We start from the raw sequence: 16,491 nt of genomic DNA on the forward strand, positions 1-16,491 counted from the left end.
TCCAGATTCACTTTAACACTCTTTAATAATTCAGAATGACCCTTTCAGTACATTTTTCAGTATCTCGGACTGTCACGTCACACTTCCTTTTACAGTACAGCAGGGAAAATCTGAACAATTAATCAAAGCTTCCCACGTTCTATTCACAAGTAAACAACTTCATCTTTTCCTAGTACTGCACTGAAGTCATCAGGCAAATGGAAATGATTTGGCATAAAGTACAAAATAGCTTAAAAAAATGTTCCACGTGGGGGACACTTCCCCAAACTTTATCTCAGGTTACTACTACTACTGAGCATTCAACCAGACACATTAAAATGGAATTCAGGGCGTCAACTGTCTGCGACATGATACCTCAAAGCTTGTGAATGAAAATGTGGGAGATACACTGAGGGCGAAAAGGTAATCCAAGAAGCTGGAATCTGATTTTACCCAGAAAGGTAACAGATGCTTAACCCTCTGTAGGATGACCAGTGCCATCTTTGTGTATTCAGATGTTTAAGTATCATTAAGGAACACAGTATAGTTTGAATTTGGCAATTTTCACTTGAATTACAAATCCACAGTCCAACAAAAATGGAAATCCATATTATTACAAATATGTTTTTTAACTGCCAAATTCAACAAATCGTTAAACTCCAAAAAGTTAAAGATGAATTTAAAAAAAAATCTCAAAATATTTCCTTTCAATCTCTTGAGAAGCTTTATGAAGATACCCTTAACAGTATACCTTTGAACCCCAGTGACTGAGAGCTGTTTCTGTGGCTACCTCAGACATCGTGACCACATCTGAGTGACATTTTATTTGACAATTTCAAGTTCCTCTCCAAGTAACTCTATATGGGAAATAACTAACTTACTCAGGTGTTTTCTATTTTACTTTTTCTTAATCACCTTCTGATATAAAACCCATAAATACTTACTGTCTTAGAGAAAACCAGAGAAAGCATAGCCAGAATAATCCTTAACTCACTAATCAGTTCCCGAAAATCTAGAGTTGCCTAGGTTACTCTTTGACTAGTGTTACTGTTAACACTGCCATCTTTGTGTCTTTACAGCATCCAATTTTCTATTTTATGTGGAACTTTGAATAAAAGTGTTCAGTGGTATTTCTAGAAATAGACAAAGATGACTCTGACAGAAAAAGAAACATTTACATGTTTGGATATCCATCTATCTATCTGTTCCTTAAAAAATATTTCATAAACGCCATCATTTAGACAAATTAAATTTAACAGAGTTCAATTGAGCAAAGAACAATTCATAAATTGGGCAGCTCCTGGAATCAGAATAGGTTCAGAAAGACGGCTGCTACCACATGGTCAGAAAAGATTTATGGGGGGAAAAAAAAAAGAAAGAAAGCAAGTGAGTATAGAAAATGCAAGTTTGGTGCAGAAACAGCTGAACTGGTTGCAGCTTGGTGTCTGCCTTAAACAGTTTGAACAGTTGGCCACCTTTAATAGGCTGAAACTCAGTGTTGGTAGAGGAAGGTCTACTCACGCACACGGTTAGGTTACGGTTCGTTACATGGAGAGAAAACTTTAGGCTGAGTTTGAAATACGTAAAGAGGCAGCTATAGGCTGAACTTAACAATTCCCCTTTTAGTCGACCTCTCAAAATTGAGGCACTGATGTCACTCTAACACTACCATAAAGGTACTTACTTGGTCTTAAGTCTCACTAGGAAAAAGCAAGTGGATTTGGTAAGGTGAGAACTCAGGTTATTCTTTTGTAAGGGGTCCAGTAGAAGGAACCTCTCTATGTTGGACTCTCTTGTTTTTAGGATAGGAAAAAAAAAAAAAACCTGGTCTATTTTAGAGTTTATTTGTTTTCTGGTTCTTGGTTTTGTTTCGATTATGTCACCTTTGGGGTCTGTGACTCTGTGCCTCTACTTTGGTGTGGCCTGGTCTGTTGTGTTAGGGCCTAATGCTTGAGCTAGGTCTACAATAATGGCCTCTCACAACTTCACAATTTCCCCCTTTTGGTCAGGTTTTTACTTAGGTGAGAACGTGATCAACATTTAGGGCTTTAAAGCAACTTTCAGTTATCATTATTTTGACATTTTAGACCCAGTATGTCATTTATTGGTCATGGTGTTTCTATGATAACACCTGCATTTGAGTTTCTGTCATTTCAATTGAAGAGAGACCACTGACATTTTATGGATTGCTGTATGCAAACAGTTAAAACTTTTGAGAGACTATAGTGTACCAGGGAGAATACTCTGACTAGCAGGAGGATAATATCAAGAGTTCGGAGATACTCCTTAGTTAGGGTCTCCATAAAACAAACCAACTAAAATTAAATATTGTTCAAACAATGAGCCAGACAGCGTCTACGCACTGTAACCAAATAGTCTCTTTATTAACTTCCTATAACTGAATCTCCATTATACTCAGTGTATTTATGTATTTGTGACAAATCATAACTATAACTGTACAGATGTTTTTCTGTTTGGCCAGTAGGTCATCTAGAGTAATTTTATCATCTAGCACAAGTTTAGCAAGAGAATTAAAAAAGGTCTGTTCTATAATCATAGTCTTTGTAGTAGAATCTGTTCATCAGTTTTGGGAATTCTTACCTAGTCCACATGATATGATCTTAAGTTACCAGAAACCGTATTCGAGAATGTCTGTTGGGATACTTTCCCATATTTCTGTGAGCCTCCCTGAAGACGTAACACTGTAGGATTTTACTTGCTTATAAAAAGCATTTAGAAAATGTATCAGAATTACGCAATTAACTCTAGAAAAGACTTAACATGGTCATAGTTAAAGATAAAATTAACAAGGACATTTGGTTGTTTCAGTAGTCTCTAGTAAGTTATCATAATAACCACAATTATGACTGATACAATACCAATACATATCAGAATTTTAGAAATCTCACACGATTTGGAACACCTGTTAACGACATATCCATAAAAATATAACTAGAAAGTTAAACATCGCTTTTTATTCGACAATGCTTCTCACGTATCTTATCAAATAAACCAAGTTATTATCTTTCTTTTAGATGCTGGAGTGGCCCCCTGTAGCATACTAAACTTAGTCTGAGGTCAAAGACTTAAGTTTGAATTCGAGATGTGATTTTGAGAAGCCTGTCAAAGATGTCAAAGGTTTAAAAACAATCAAAATAGAGGATGACAGGTCACCGTAAGGTAATATTCATTTGGCCAAAGTGGTAATTAAAAGCTTTTATGAAGCAAAAGCCTTTATTCCCTGGTAGAGGGGAGACTCATGAGAAAGAATCTGTCTCAGACTATACTTAACATCCCAGGGGTGCCATGTAGACAGCAGAAAAGAGAACAGTGAAGGAGAGCCATGATCCCAACCTTGCCAGACAACTGAGTAGAATTCGGACAAGCAGGCAACAATGTAGCACGTCAGTGCCCTGGGAGAGGAAGCACAAGGCACTTGGGAGACCAAGAGTGGCACCTAGACCTTGGGGCACATAAATACTCCACACCTGTCACATTCCCAAAGGCCCGAGGACACTGGGTACTATTAACTTCAGCAGCTGTGTAACAAATACGTGTTTCAAAAATAACCTGTGGCTACTTGAGACCTGACAAACATCTTTATATCCAAACTGGTAAGTTGAAGGTGTGTTTCCCAAAAGGAATAAATCAATGCCCTCACAGTCTCACTTGCTGAAGTCAAACACAACAGTAAGTAACAGTTTGAATGTGGAATGACTATTTTCTGTGCCCTGATTTGACCTTTTCTTACTTTCTTGCTGCTCCAAAATAAGCAAAGAGGTTAATTTTTTCATCTGAGAGCGCTTTCTTTTATTTTCGGGTCTATGAGCTCAGTTTCCACTGGAAATGCAATTTTCAAAATCCAGAGATGAAATGACATTTAAAAGATCATGCATGCGGAGAGCAGATAATCCCAGCCCTGCAGCCCTGTACCCTGGACGGCAGTTTCAGGCTCGGTGACGATGTCTTCAATATCCTTTTTTCCCCCTCCCTTGACTCTCAATTTCAAGGAATGATTAATTCCAACTATGAAAAAATAAAGGAGAACCACTACTATGAAAGAAAAATACTACATAGGTGCTTACCATAAATTCTACCTTCTCCGGAAGGGCAAGGCATTTATCTTAAATCGCAGCCTTACCGCATCCCTGAAGCTCAATTTCAAGTCCTCCTTTCCATTTACCTCCTCTGGCTAGAAGTCCTGAACTACAGCCTGGTCCTTCCCAGTCTCCACGGACTTGTGACTTCCAGAGGAAATGAATATATGCTATTTACAGGACAATGTTAATTAAAAATATTTGTGACCCAGAGAATGGTTCTGACAGATAATACGGTCTGCTGTTTGCCAGGGTCCCCAGTGAACCGTGGCCTCAGCGTGAAATTGGCCTTCGAGGGCAGTGGTTAAAAATGGGCAGCAGGCAGCCACAGGCTCCTCTCCAAGACTCAAAGCATTTTCAGTGGGGTGGAAATAAAACTGGCCTTGGGGGAGAGATAAAACGTGGTCACCTCCCCACTTCCATAAGCTGTAATTACCCCAAATGGCACACTTTTTGCCTCAAGAAAGGAGAAAATAGACGTCTTGAAAAAGGACCCTTGACTGTAACTTACTCTCTTGGGCCAACTGATAGGTTTGGAAAACTTTCTTTACAGCTCAGGTTGCAGCAACCCAAATGACAGATGGTCATTGACTTAATACAGCCGTTCTCAAACTTGTTCATTGTAGGACCCCTTTAAAAAAAATTCAGATTAATGTGAGGGTACAAATGATGGGGTTCCATTATTTGCATTTGTTAGGTAAAGTTCAAGTTGTAGTTGAGCCCTTTAGCCAGGGGTGTGCTGTACACCCGTCCACTGTGTCCTTTAGGTGAGAGTTTACCAACGTGCGGCTCTTCTCCCCTGTCCCCTGTCCCGTCTCTCCTCCCCCCTACTTGGGCTTAATTGTGTTTTCTTTCTTGTGAGGGTGGTTATCTTGGTCTCCTATGAGGATTGAGTACATTGGATACTTGCTCTTCCATTTTTGTGATACTTTAGAAGAATGTTCTTTAGCTCTATCCAGGTAAAAACAAATGTTGAACTCTACAAATTACCTAGACTCCCAAAGAGCTTTCGTTTCCGTGGGCTAGATCTATCAATATTTACCACATTCAGGAAAGAAGCTGAGAACTCTTCTAAAATACTTATCACCTTATTTAAAATAGTAATAATAAACTCAGCTATACATAACATCTTTATATGAAAAATACTCTTCAAAGTGAAAAAATTTGTGAGAATAGTGGCCCTAATTTATATTTTTATAAATCTTGTTAACATCTGACTTAATAGGAGCTACCGGGATTCTCATATCTACTTTTGTGCTCAATTTGTTTTTATGTGATCTTTCCATTGGTGCGTGTAAAGAAAACCTGGCCTCACACAGATATTTAGTTAGAAAAGGTGGGAGTATTTCGAAAGCCTTTTCATAATTGTGGATACATCACGTAGCCCCTAGAAAATTATTCTGCATTCATAACAGCATGAGAGTGAAAAAGGCAAATTACTCATTAGAATTATTAGGAAAACTGCATAGACCTTCATGGACTCCAGGGGTCCCCCAGTCAAGACTTTGTGAATGAACACTTGGCTTAGTGAATCTCCCCTAACAATGTGTACTTGCTGTAAGGAGGGGGTAGAAGATGGTCTTCATTACAAAGTGGTGAAGGAGCAATAGAGAAAAAGTTGTCCTCATGCACCAACATCAAGGTCAAGTGCCCAGACTACTTTCTAGAAGTACACTTCCACTTTTATCCGTAAGCACGGGGAATCATCAGGTATCTTCCTGCCTGACTTTGTTTCTTATTGCAAACCTGGGAAGGTAAGGACTGACAGATCTTTAAACGCACGTCAACGACTCCTCAAAGAAACTACTCAAGACACAGGAGCTCCAAAGATAGAAGAGAGATGGCTGCCTTCTCACCTTCTTCTTTGCTTTTATTTTCTTGGCAAGACAGTTCCTCCATCCCTAAGTCCTCAACATAAATATTTATTAGAAACATGCCATTAATATTTGATGTGTAATACTCTTTCACATCCAACTGAAACAAATCAATTAACTTGGTATTCCTTGCTACCCAGAAAATGGTAGGTAGTTTCTAATTCTGGATTTGCTCATCTCCCAGGAGTGTGTGGTCGACACCACTCTGTGACAATGTTAGCAAAAGAGAAATAAATACTTTAAAGACAGAATGCCAAGAATAGTTTTAAAAAATGCTAAAGGAAAAGAGTACAAACCGAGAAGGTATAATGTGGTCACAGGACCAGGAAAAGGGGGGAAACCAATTTGCATATAACTGTGGGGTCCTGCTTCTCTAGACTTTTCTTAAGCCATTTGCCTTGTTCTCTACATCTATCTCTGGGTACTTGACTTTCCTTCTATCAGAGGATGCTCCCTACTTGTCCCTAATGTTTCTGGCCAGAAAGATTTTCCTTTCATTTTTATCTATTTGGTTTCTGTGAGTTTTTCAGGTGTCAGATTATATCTCACCCTTTAGCAACAACCCTACTCCCCACACATCTCTTTCCCACATTAGGTCAGGTCCCCTTGACATTCCCACTGGGACTTTTACTTTGTCCATGTGTCACACTCATGTTAAATATCAAGAAGAGAGATGTGAATCTTTGCTTGGGGGCAGCCTCCCTTCTAACTTACACTCCATGAGGGTAAGGCACATACCTTGCTACACAAACAATCTCTGGTGCTTGGTGGTATTACAGAGATGCTCAACAAATATATGTTAAGTAATTTTTTTTTCTTTTTGAGATAAAGTCTGACTCTGTGACCTGCGTAGAGTGCTGTGATATTATCACAGCTCACAGCAACCTCAAACTCAAGCAATCCTCCTGCCTCAGCCTTCCACGTAGCTGAGACTACAAGTGCCTGCTATAATGCCCAGCTAGTTTTTCTATTTTTAGTAGAGATAGGGCCTTGCTTTTGCTCAGGCTGGTCTTGAACTCCTCAGCTCAGGCAATCCATCTGCCTCAGCCTCCCAGAATGCTAAGATTATAGGCCTGAGCTGCTACACTCATCCTCAGATAATTAAATCAATGAATTCTTAAGTCAGGCTCTAGTTCCAAGTTGACTTAGCCACATAGGAAGCAGCAGGCATGCCTGAATCTACCCAAAAGATGGCATTTGTTGAAGGAGACAAATTGACTCTGGGTCTCTAATTTTATCTATAGTTCTAACTTGTATTTTATTATTTCAATTTTCTTTATACTCTTATATTAGATGAAGTCATATCTCAAAATACATGAAAGAAAACTATTTTATTAAGTGCCATCATATTAATTGAGTTTTTCAACAGGCTATAAACCTGGGGCCAGTAATAATTTATAGTGGTCAGCGTCATAAACAATGTTAATTTTATTTCCTCTCCTGTTACTACAACGCAAAGCTATATAATCCAGGCAAGAACAGACTGGTTAAAAATGATTGTGGGCTTATAAATGTTTACAGTCCTATCTGTGAAGCTGGAACACAGCCAGTTCTGAATGCTAATGGAGAACCAGGGAAGCAAAGCAACCCTGAGACCACCCCGACTTTGGAGCCAAGAGATTATTTCCTGTTCTCAGTTTTTGAGACTTCTTTGACGCAGGAGACCAAGAGGGGCCCTAGTCTTCTTGAGGATATTTTTCTGTATCTAACTCCATACGACAACTCATCCTCCTACGCTCCCTCTATCCCTTCTTTTCTCCTTGTCTGCCCCTTCTGTACTCAACCTCATTAACTAAGTCCATTACCAGTCTGTTCATGGGAACCCAGTATCACACAGTGAAAGGGCAGTGGGTGAGCAGTCCAGAGACCAGGGCTCAGTTTGGGTCTGTCACTGGTTATTTGTATTTCCTCACTTTTTTTTTTTTACTCCTACACCGTTCTTCATTTCCCCCTAAACCAAAGTACCTGTTCATGATATGGTTTCATTCATTTCAAGTCCTAACTTGGTCTTTCTAGCCCTGATCTCTCTTGCTGTCATCTGCCCATATCCCATTTTCAGTTAAATATTCCACTAACATTCAAGGCTTATAGGTTGTATACTGCTAGTGGCAGAGTGATTGGCACTGTCTTTTTGGAAAACAATGTAGTAACATGTCTCAAAGGTCATGAAACATGTTAATATTGTTTGACACGGAAATTCTACTTTTAGGAATGTATCATTAGGAAATGATTCAAAATATTATTTAAAAGAAAGCCCCAAGAAGTTTGTTGACTGCCTCAAAATGAAAAAAGAAAGAAAAAAATCAAAATGACTCAATAGTTAGTCGAGATATCATCATGTAACTTGTACTGTATCATTTTAATAAACCAGTAAGCAGTCCATAAAATGGTATTCATTATGGCCACTTAGCACTATGAAAAAACATATACTATTAGGTATAATTTAATTATGGCTGAAAAGAACAGGATATAAACTCCAGGTAAACACGTATGGAAACAACATAAATATATCAAAAAGACCCACATGATATTAAAAGTAATATTTGTTGTTTCTACATATTGTAGTAGATATTTCTAGATACTGTATTGTAGTGTGGGTGAAGGGCATATTTTATTTTCTCTGATTTTTCACATTTTCCATTATTTATCTGTGTTACGTAACTGGGAAAAATGCTGAGCCTGACCTTACTCCTTTCCTAAAAAATTGCTTCTCCCTGACTGCCTCACGGCTGGCAGCGGCCATGAATCCTCTTAGTCCTCTAAGCACTCGACCCTCAAGTTCTTAATTTTCTCTTGTTCTTTTCCTCCTTTACATCCTGACAATCACTAAGTACGAAGGGAATCTTTTCCCACAATAGTAGTATATCCATTTGCTCACTTTCTCCCTCTCAACTGCTTACACTAGAAGCCATCTTCTAAAAAGGCTCCTCTGAAATGCCACCTATATTTCCACAAGATTTTCTTCCTCGCGTGTTTTAAAACCCTCTCCTCACACAGTTCCCTTTGCCTCCCACTAGCTATCAGTTTCAACCTTGGGCTCCATTATGGGCCCTGATATGCTCCACCATATGATGTCTTTTCAACGTATTAATCTATTTTTCAAATTTCTAAATACTCCACTTTATTCAAACAGACTAACTTGCCTCCTTCGGGTTCCAACAGAGTAAAGAACACAATATTGGTTCCAGACAAATCCTGTAAGAGATGATTACAGTCATGGTTCTGCAGGCATTGAGGATAGGACTTGGTGTCCCCAAGCAGCAGGATGCTCACGGTGAGAGCAAGACACCCTGGATGTACCTTGTTTTCTTCTCTGAAGGACTCACAACCTTCTATCAGGGACGGATTTCAGCAGGTGTCTGACAAAGTGTCTCAGAACATCTCGCAGACAAGACTGAGCAGAGTGAGTTAGATGATGATAGAATCTGATATATTAACGGATGGTTGAATAACTTGACCCAAAGAGTCCTGAGTAAGATAAAAGTCAACTTGGAGAGAAGGTTCTGGTGGTAGGGCTTCCTGTCTGCTACTGACCTCCATAACTTTTTTAAAAATCCACGACAACAAACTAGTTATTTAACTAGAAGCTATTCTTACCAAAGCTGCCAACTGAAACAGCTGGAAAAGATAGTTAAAACAGTACATGGCGGAAGAAAAAAAGATGAAAAGTTCTACAAAAGCTGAAATTTCAGGCTGATACAACAATCTCGAAATTAAATACAGAATGAACCATTTGTCCAGATTCTGAAAAACTGCCTGCAAAGTGAGTGATTTCAGCTGACTATGGGGGAGAGGTTTTTAGCATGAGATTATCCTATGACCAGCTAGCTGTGGACATGGATAGATGGTGACAAGGGAATCTGACCTGCTTAAGTAGGGGAAGGTGTCATGGTGTGTTACATACGGGCTGACCAAGGTTTGTAAACACTGCTCCAGGGGTTTGAAGTGCTAGGATAGGGTTAAATAAAGTTGTATCACCAAGAAATAAATTCATTTGCCACCAGAGAATGTGAAGGTGTCTTATTCTCCAATGGTTTGTGACGTGCTTGTACATTTAAAGTGTTCTTTTATTACTAAAGAATTTAAAACATGAAGATAAGATCTGAAAGTCAGAGAGGGGAAGGACATCCTGAGTTATGGCCAACAGCTGCTCCATCTCTTTCATGCTACAAGCAACCACCCAAAGGGGCAGGAGAATGAACCTTTTGGTTTGTCAATTACATTCTTTCATCTCATAGCATTTGACATTTACATCTGGAATAGGAAAGACTGCTAAAAGGTGTGACCCTGATATGTAAGAAAAGATCATGGTCCTGGTCCGGATTTATTTTTCCGAAAAATCATTCAAAACTTCAACTATAAGTTCATAGCATGTTGCCACTGCAGCTCATAAAAATTAAATTTATCAAGTAACTGAGTTTAAAAATAAACTACCTGATGCGTCCGCAACATGACTGAGGAAAAGCTATACACGGTGTCCATTTTAAACTTCCACCTGCTATGAAATTTGGTCGCAGTAGGGATGAATGCAAAGATGCTACAGAATGGACTAAGACAAGTTTCAAGGCCATTAAATATCTCGATCATTTTTCAAATACAATGAAAATAAGATAAAAACATCTCGATCATTTTTCATATTCATCATGTATTCAGATGAATAAAACAAATAGCCATTCTCATGGAGTCGGATATTCTAGTGGTGGTAGAAAGACCACAAACAAATGTTGATGTTGATGTTGATAAATTCTGTGGAAAAGATTAAGGCAGAACACAGTGATACAGAACAAGACAGGCAGTGGGAGGCTGCTGTCTGCCAAGGGTCATCACTGGAGACCTCTCTGATATGATAACATCTGAGCAGAAAGCAGCGTGATATGAGATGTCCACGAATCTCTAAGGTACCTGGGAGAGAAGGGCTGCAGGAACAGCTGGACAAAGGCTCCAGGAACGAGAGAAGCCTGCCTGGTATGTCTCACCGCCAGGCAGAGGCAGGCCAGGGTCTGATGGAAATCAAGCAGCCAGGGTGGGGTGAGGCAATGCAATACTGATCGACAGAGCCGATCTTGTCTTCAGAAAACCTACTGTGCCTGCTTCAGCATAGGCCCAACACAGCAGAGGACTACCGCTGTACACCAGGGAACACGACCATGATCATTTTAGCTTAAAAGATGTCCTAAAACTTGCATTTAGGGGTTTTTGTCTAAAGCCCACTTAGACTACATGGGGGATTAGACAGGTGCTTTTGTCTAAAGCTCACTCATATTACACAGAGAATTAGACCAAGAGAACCAGATTTATAATTTCTGTCACATAAATATTCATAGAATGTCCTAATTTTGCTTCTTGATGAAACCTCTAAAGTTTTTTTTTAATGCAAATTACTCCTTATATAACTGACATGCAGTATCGAATTATTTATTACCTTGAAGCCAAGGGAAGGCTGCAGGGCATCTTACAAAGATGTTGAGTTTGATTTTAAAGACAATCTGGCAATTCTGTAATAGCAAAATCTAGTGCCTATCAAGGGCACTTCTGTGTGTCAACACGACATTATAAATTTAGAGAAAAGACAACTTAGATCTGTTCTCCCATAGCGGGGGAGCATGCATCCAGGACTCTGAAAAATGGCCCTCGGTCACTCAGACACAAGTGAAAAGAAGGAACGTATTTAAAACACATGTCTGTTTCATGCTATGAGAAACTTTCTCTTGGAACCCATCCTACAAGCCTCTGTAATATTCTAACAGGTATTCCTTAAGATGGGATCTATAGGATTATCAGTAATCATCCCCATATTGAGTTTACGGATCTTAGTCAATTAGCAATTCACTAGAAAAATATCACCAGTAAGTAGTAATAAAAACAGAAAGTATCATGCGTTGTTCTTGACGGACTTCGTCCCAAAGTGACAGGGACTACATCCGTTGTGATAATTGGGCCATCTTTGTCGAAAGGCCACCGATCGTACACAGAAAATACTGAACTGAGAAGACCAGGCTGCTTGTAATTTCAGTTGAAAAAGGAAACTGACAGACAGATGAGCGGTCCACTAGGAGCTTACAAATTAAATCCTGAGTCCCTAATCAATTAGTGCAACATTAATTTGTATACACAACAGTAACATTTGAAAACAATACTGTGTGAAATTAAACAGAAACAATTACCTGCTCGGCCAGTAATGAAGCTAAGCTTGAATAGGCATCTGCAAACTCTGGCCCGTATTTAATGGAATCCTTCAGTAAGCTGATGGCTTCTTCTTTTTTCTCCTGGGACCTGTAAATAGTTAGAGAAGGGGAGAGCATCTTTTAATAACACCTTGCTCAAATCTTTTGATTAGACTTTAAAACCTCATTTCTTTTAGCAAAGGCTAGCTGATTCCACTCTGAATTTGATCACACACGAATTAAACTAGACCGTCCCAAGATGCTAAGTTACTTTCTGTCTCTGAATTCTCAGTGGAGAGAGTTGTGAAGATGGAAATGGTGCAGCAGGCCGTTCCCTGATTTTTCTGCCTTCTATTTCCTGCTGTGCACTTTGACAGTTTCATTCGCTAGTTTGCAAGTTTGTTAACAAGCAACTTGACCGTCAGGAGAGGAATTTGGTGGGAAATCACCTGGGTGACATGGAAGCCACCTGCAGGGATGTGGAACACGATTTGGGCCCCTGCAGAACTAGTCACACCACGGCAGGCTGAGCTCCCCAGCCTACCAGGGACGAGCCAGGCCAAACTGCCAATGCTAATGTTTGGTTTTGTATCTAAGAGAGGAAAATTTCATACATAATTTATGAAATTAGAAACTACTGTGATGACTGGATAGGAAAGAATAATGAGCTATTTTATATCATATTTTTGTTGAAAGTTGAGATGGTTTTGTCTTCTTCATCAGAGTCTTCTCCCAGCGATGATGGGAGCACGGCTTAAAGAGGGCTCAAGGCCCAAGGTTATTACCCTTTTCTTGGGTGAATGTTCTCTTTCCTGTTATGGCCAAAGTTAGACATTGGGTCATTATCCTAATATTAGTATCTTTGAGACCAAAAATGTACACTTGGCAGTGATCAACTTTGCTACTAATACAATTCCACCAAGATCTCTTGTTAAGTACTAGACATTGTAATTGGCAAAAGAAAAAGTGGAAGGAAGACTAGTAATTTTTTGACGTATAGAAAGCACATAGCCTACTGCCCCCATCTTTACCAGGTACCAAAGGAGCTGTGTGCTTCTTTTAGCAGTAATTATACCCATATGCTCTCATAACTTATCATATAACATTAATTCTCACAACAATCCCACACAGTGGATATTGTTTCCTTATTGTTATGCTTATTTTTTCCAATGAGAAAATTTGGATTCTGAAAAGTCAAGTGACTCATCTGTGTTCACATCATCAGCCTTTGGAGTGTTCTGGCATCATAGCAAATTACTTAGAAATCCAGCTCTTATGATCTTGCTACTCAAAGTGTGACTCATAGACCAGCTTCACCAATATCAACTGGAAGATATTAGAAATGGAGACTGTCTCAGACTCCATCCAGGCCTACTGAATCAGATCCTGCAGTTTCCAAGACGCCCAGGTGATCTGCATACACACTGAGATTGCCGCAAAACTGCTCCATGAATTGTCAAAGGCAGCCGAGAACAGCTCCTGATAAAAGTCCCCCTACTGCTCCAGTTTCTGTAGGAAGAAGTGACGTCGTAGAGGGAAAACTAATGTTGACTCCACAAGTTGGAGTTCGTAATTGCCAGAGGCAGTTTGTAAACCAGGCAATTTCACTTAGAAGGGAGTATTCTATCATAGACCTTGAAAATAAAGCCATGTTTCCAACACAGACATTGGATTTAATAATTCAATTAAATATTTATCATTGTCTGTTATGTGTTAGATGCTTAGCTATTATTTCTCAAGGGAAGTGGCTATCCATACTATCCTTTCCGTATTAGGGTCTAACTCACTCCTAATGGGCTCCTCTACATGCAAAGGTCTGTCCTTGAGAACAGGTGCAACATTTTTGTAATGTGGAAGTTGCATGGGTATAGTACGCTTGCATACAGCTCCCTTAGTTTTTTATTGTTAATTCATTACTTAACACACATTTAAAGCACATTTGCAGGACTCCATGGAAGTCCACGGTGTTCATATATACTTAAGTTTATATTCAAAAATATACCTTAAAGAAATTCTTCCACTGGCACTTTTTTTTTGAATGAACATGTATTTTTTAATTCTAGTTATTTGACTAATGATTTTATGGTTAGCAGAACTCTTCCTCCAAGAATTTCATGAATCTTTATTAACATTAATTTGGAAATCTCCCCGAAAGTCCAAAAGAAAGATGTGGACTTAGGAAATGAAGGCTGAGAATTAAGTCCTTTGGGACATAACTTAGCTTGGATATTTTTCAAAATCAGCAGGGGAAAAAAAAACACCCACAACAATTTGATAGCAATGATTTAATGGTTTTCATTTGTCACGGCTCACATCCAGAATGAAAAGTTCGACCTTTTACACACGAACTCAGTGAGATTAATTACCACTTAACACAGTCTATGAATCTAAATACTGGAGATTGTCCATTAACATTCACGTGACACAGTGGAAAAGTTAATCATTAAAGTTATTCACAGGGAACTCACATTCTTTACCTAAAAAAAAGTTATCTCTAAAAATGCCTCCAGGGACTAACAGGCTTTAAGAACAACATCTCTTCATGTAATTAGTTTAGTATGTATTACAAGACTTGGGCAGAGAGGACATTTCCTCCTGGCTCTGGACGCTTGTATTATCCTGCTTTTGCTTGGAAGGTTTAAGGGTCAGGCTAGCAGGCACCATATGCCTTCTTGGCAGATATTTTAAAATGCTTCTTAAAGAAACCCCAAGGAGGTGCTCAATGGTGGCCTTCTTGTTTCTGAAAGGGAGTTTCGGAATAGAGAGGCGATTTCTTCCATAGTCTCTCTTGTTCAATCCTCTTTGGTGGGAGATTATGAAATACGTATGGTTTCCATAGGTTGACCAGATTTTAACATCGGTAAGGCGGGACAACATGGCCAGGGGGCTGGACGGGACAGGGTAGGGCCTGACAACAATGCAAACTTTGATAAGCAGTTCTTGATAATCACTTCTCAGCAATTATTTGTTATTATTACAGTTTAACATTATAAAATTAACAAAAATAATATAAAACTCATATTCTGGCGAAATAGCCACATGGCAGCCAAAAACCATATATTCCCTTCTTGTTCTTCTGCCCGTTCATGAATTCTTTCCAAAAATCGAGACTTTGTTAAAACACCACGGGAAGTGGGACAAATTGTTGAAAAGTGAGACTGTCCCGCCAAAAGCGGGACGTCTGGTCACCCTAGGTTTCAACACAATAACTTACAGCAGATAATTCATCTACATGAAAACTTCCCTGGTTATATGAGAAGAGATGACCATGTGAGAACAAAACTTCATTTGAAACTGTTTCGGATTTGAGTAGCATTCCTTTCTCATCTCCACATTACGGTACCTGCTTCTCTGATAATTATCCCAAATTAATAAACAGACACTATTTTGGTAGCAATGATTTAATGGTTTTCATCTGTCATAACTCCTATCAGTTATAATGGAAACTTAGGACTATTCAAATGAGTTCTATTAAAAATAGTTCTATAGTGCACTTGGATGGGTGGCATCCAGAGCACACCTGACTCGGTTTTCTTTGCTAACACCTTAGTTCACAGCCACAGTTCTCACATCTGCTTTTAGTTCTCTTTCTGCTATGAATACGCATGGACAGTAGAAAGACAGTTTTTTAGAACACTGCTTTTAAAAGCTTTTTATATAAAAATCTTCATTCATGCCCAACTACCTAAAGATAGACTAACGCCCTCTACAACATGGTTCTGACCAACATTCCAAACATACCCTGATGCCCACTGTCCCAGCAAGACCAGTGGCCTGGGGCATCTATTCTGCAGAGCACAAGAGAGTGTCCACTCCACTGACTGTCTACCCTCCCCTTACCTTAAAACAGCCTGGGATGCTTTTTTAAAAAACCCCAGCGCTCTGAGGTTGGGCCTCCTAAACTCTCTATATGAATATGTCAACCACCCAGATTTGAGAATTATGGATATAATCCAATCTCTCAATTTACAGTAGCAGAAACTGAGACTCGGAAGGGACTTCCATGATTTGTCCTGGGTCCAAACAAAAAGGAAGGCCTTGCATGAAGTCTTGTGCCTCTCAGCCTGCTGTCCTTGTTATACCACTTCACAGATGGCTTTTCCATCCCCTCTAATAAACTCTGGTCCCCCAGTCACATCTTCTTTAAATGGCCCAGCTTAAGGCTACTAAACAACAGAACACACTTAAAAAAAATTAGAGTTCAAAGTACAGATCCCAAAGTCAGGGTTCTGGGTTTTGATTCTACCTCTAGCATTTATTGGCTCTGTTTCCTTAGGTAAATTATCTGACCCCCGTGTGTCTCAGGTACATGACAGGCACTATGTATGTTTTGGCTTTTATTAACTCATTTTTTTCTTTCCTTTCTTTTTTTTTTTT

The 16,491-nt window shown here is 39.2% G+C and overlaps 1 protein-coding gene across 1 annotated transcript in view; it reads right to left on the minus strand.

Moving 5' to 3' along the window:
• The window catches only part of TMTC1 (transmembrane and tetratricopeptide repeat containing 1), a 260,798-nt gene that overhangs the window by 15,415 nt on the left and 228,892 nt on the right, over positions 1-16,491 (minus strand). Inside the window, exon 13 of the mRNA XM_023514731.1 lies at positions 12,115-12,223. Within this exon, the coding sequence (XP_023370499.1) occupies positions 12,115-12,223 (109 nt within the window). The remainder of the gene's footprint in view (positions 1-12,114; positions 12,224-16,491) is intronic.

Source organism: Otolemur garnettii, unplaced genomic scaffold (genome assembly GCF_000181295.1).
Source record: "Otolemur garnettii isolate 467f Iridium unplaced genomic scaffold, OtoGar3 scaffold00057, whole genome shotgun sequence".
In the NCBI taxonomy this organism is placed as follows: domain Eukaryota; kingdom Metazoa; phylum Chordata; class Mammalia; order Primates; family Galagidae; genus Otolemur; species Otolemur garnettii.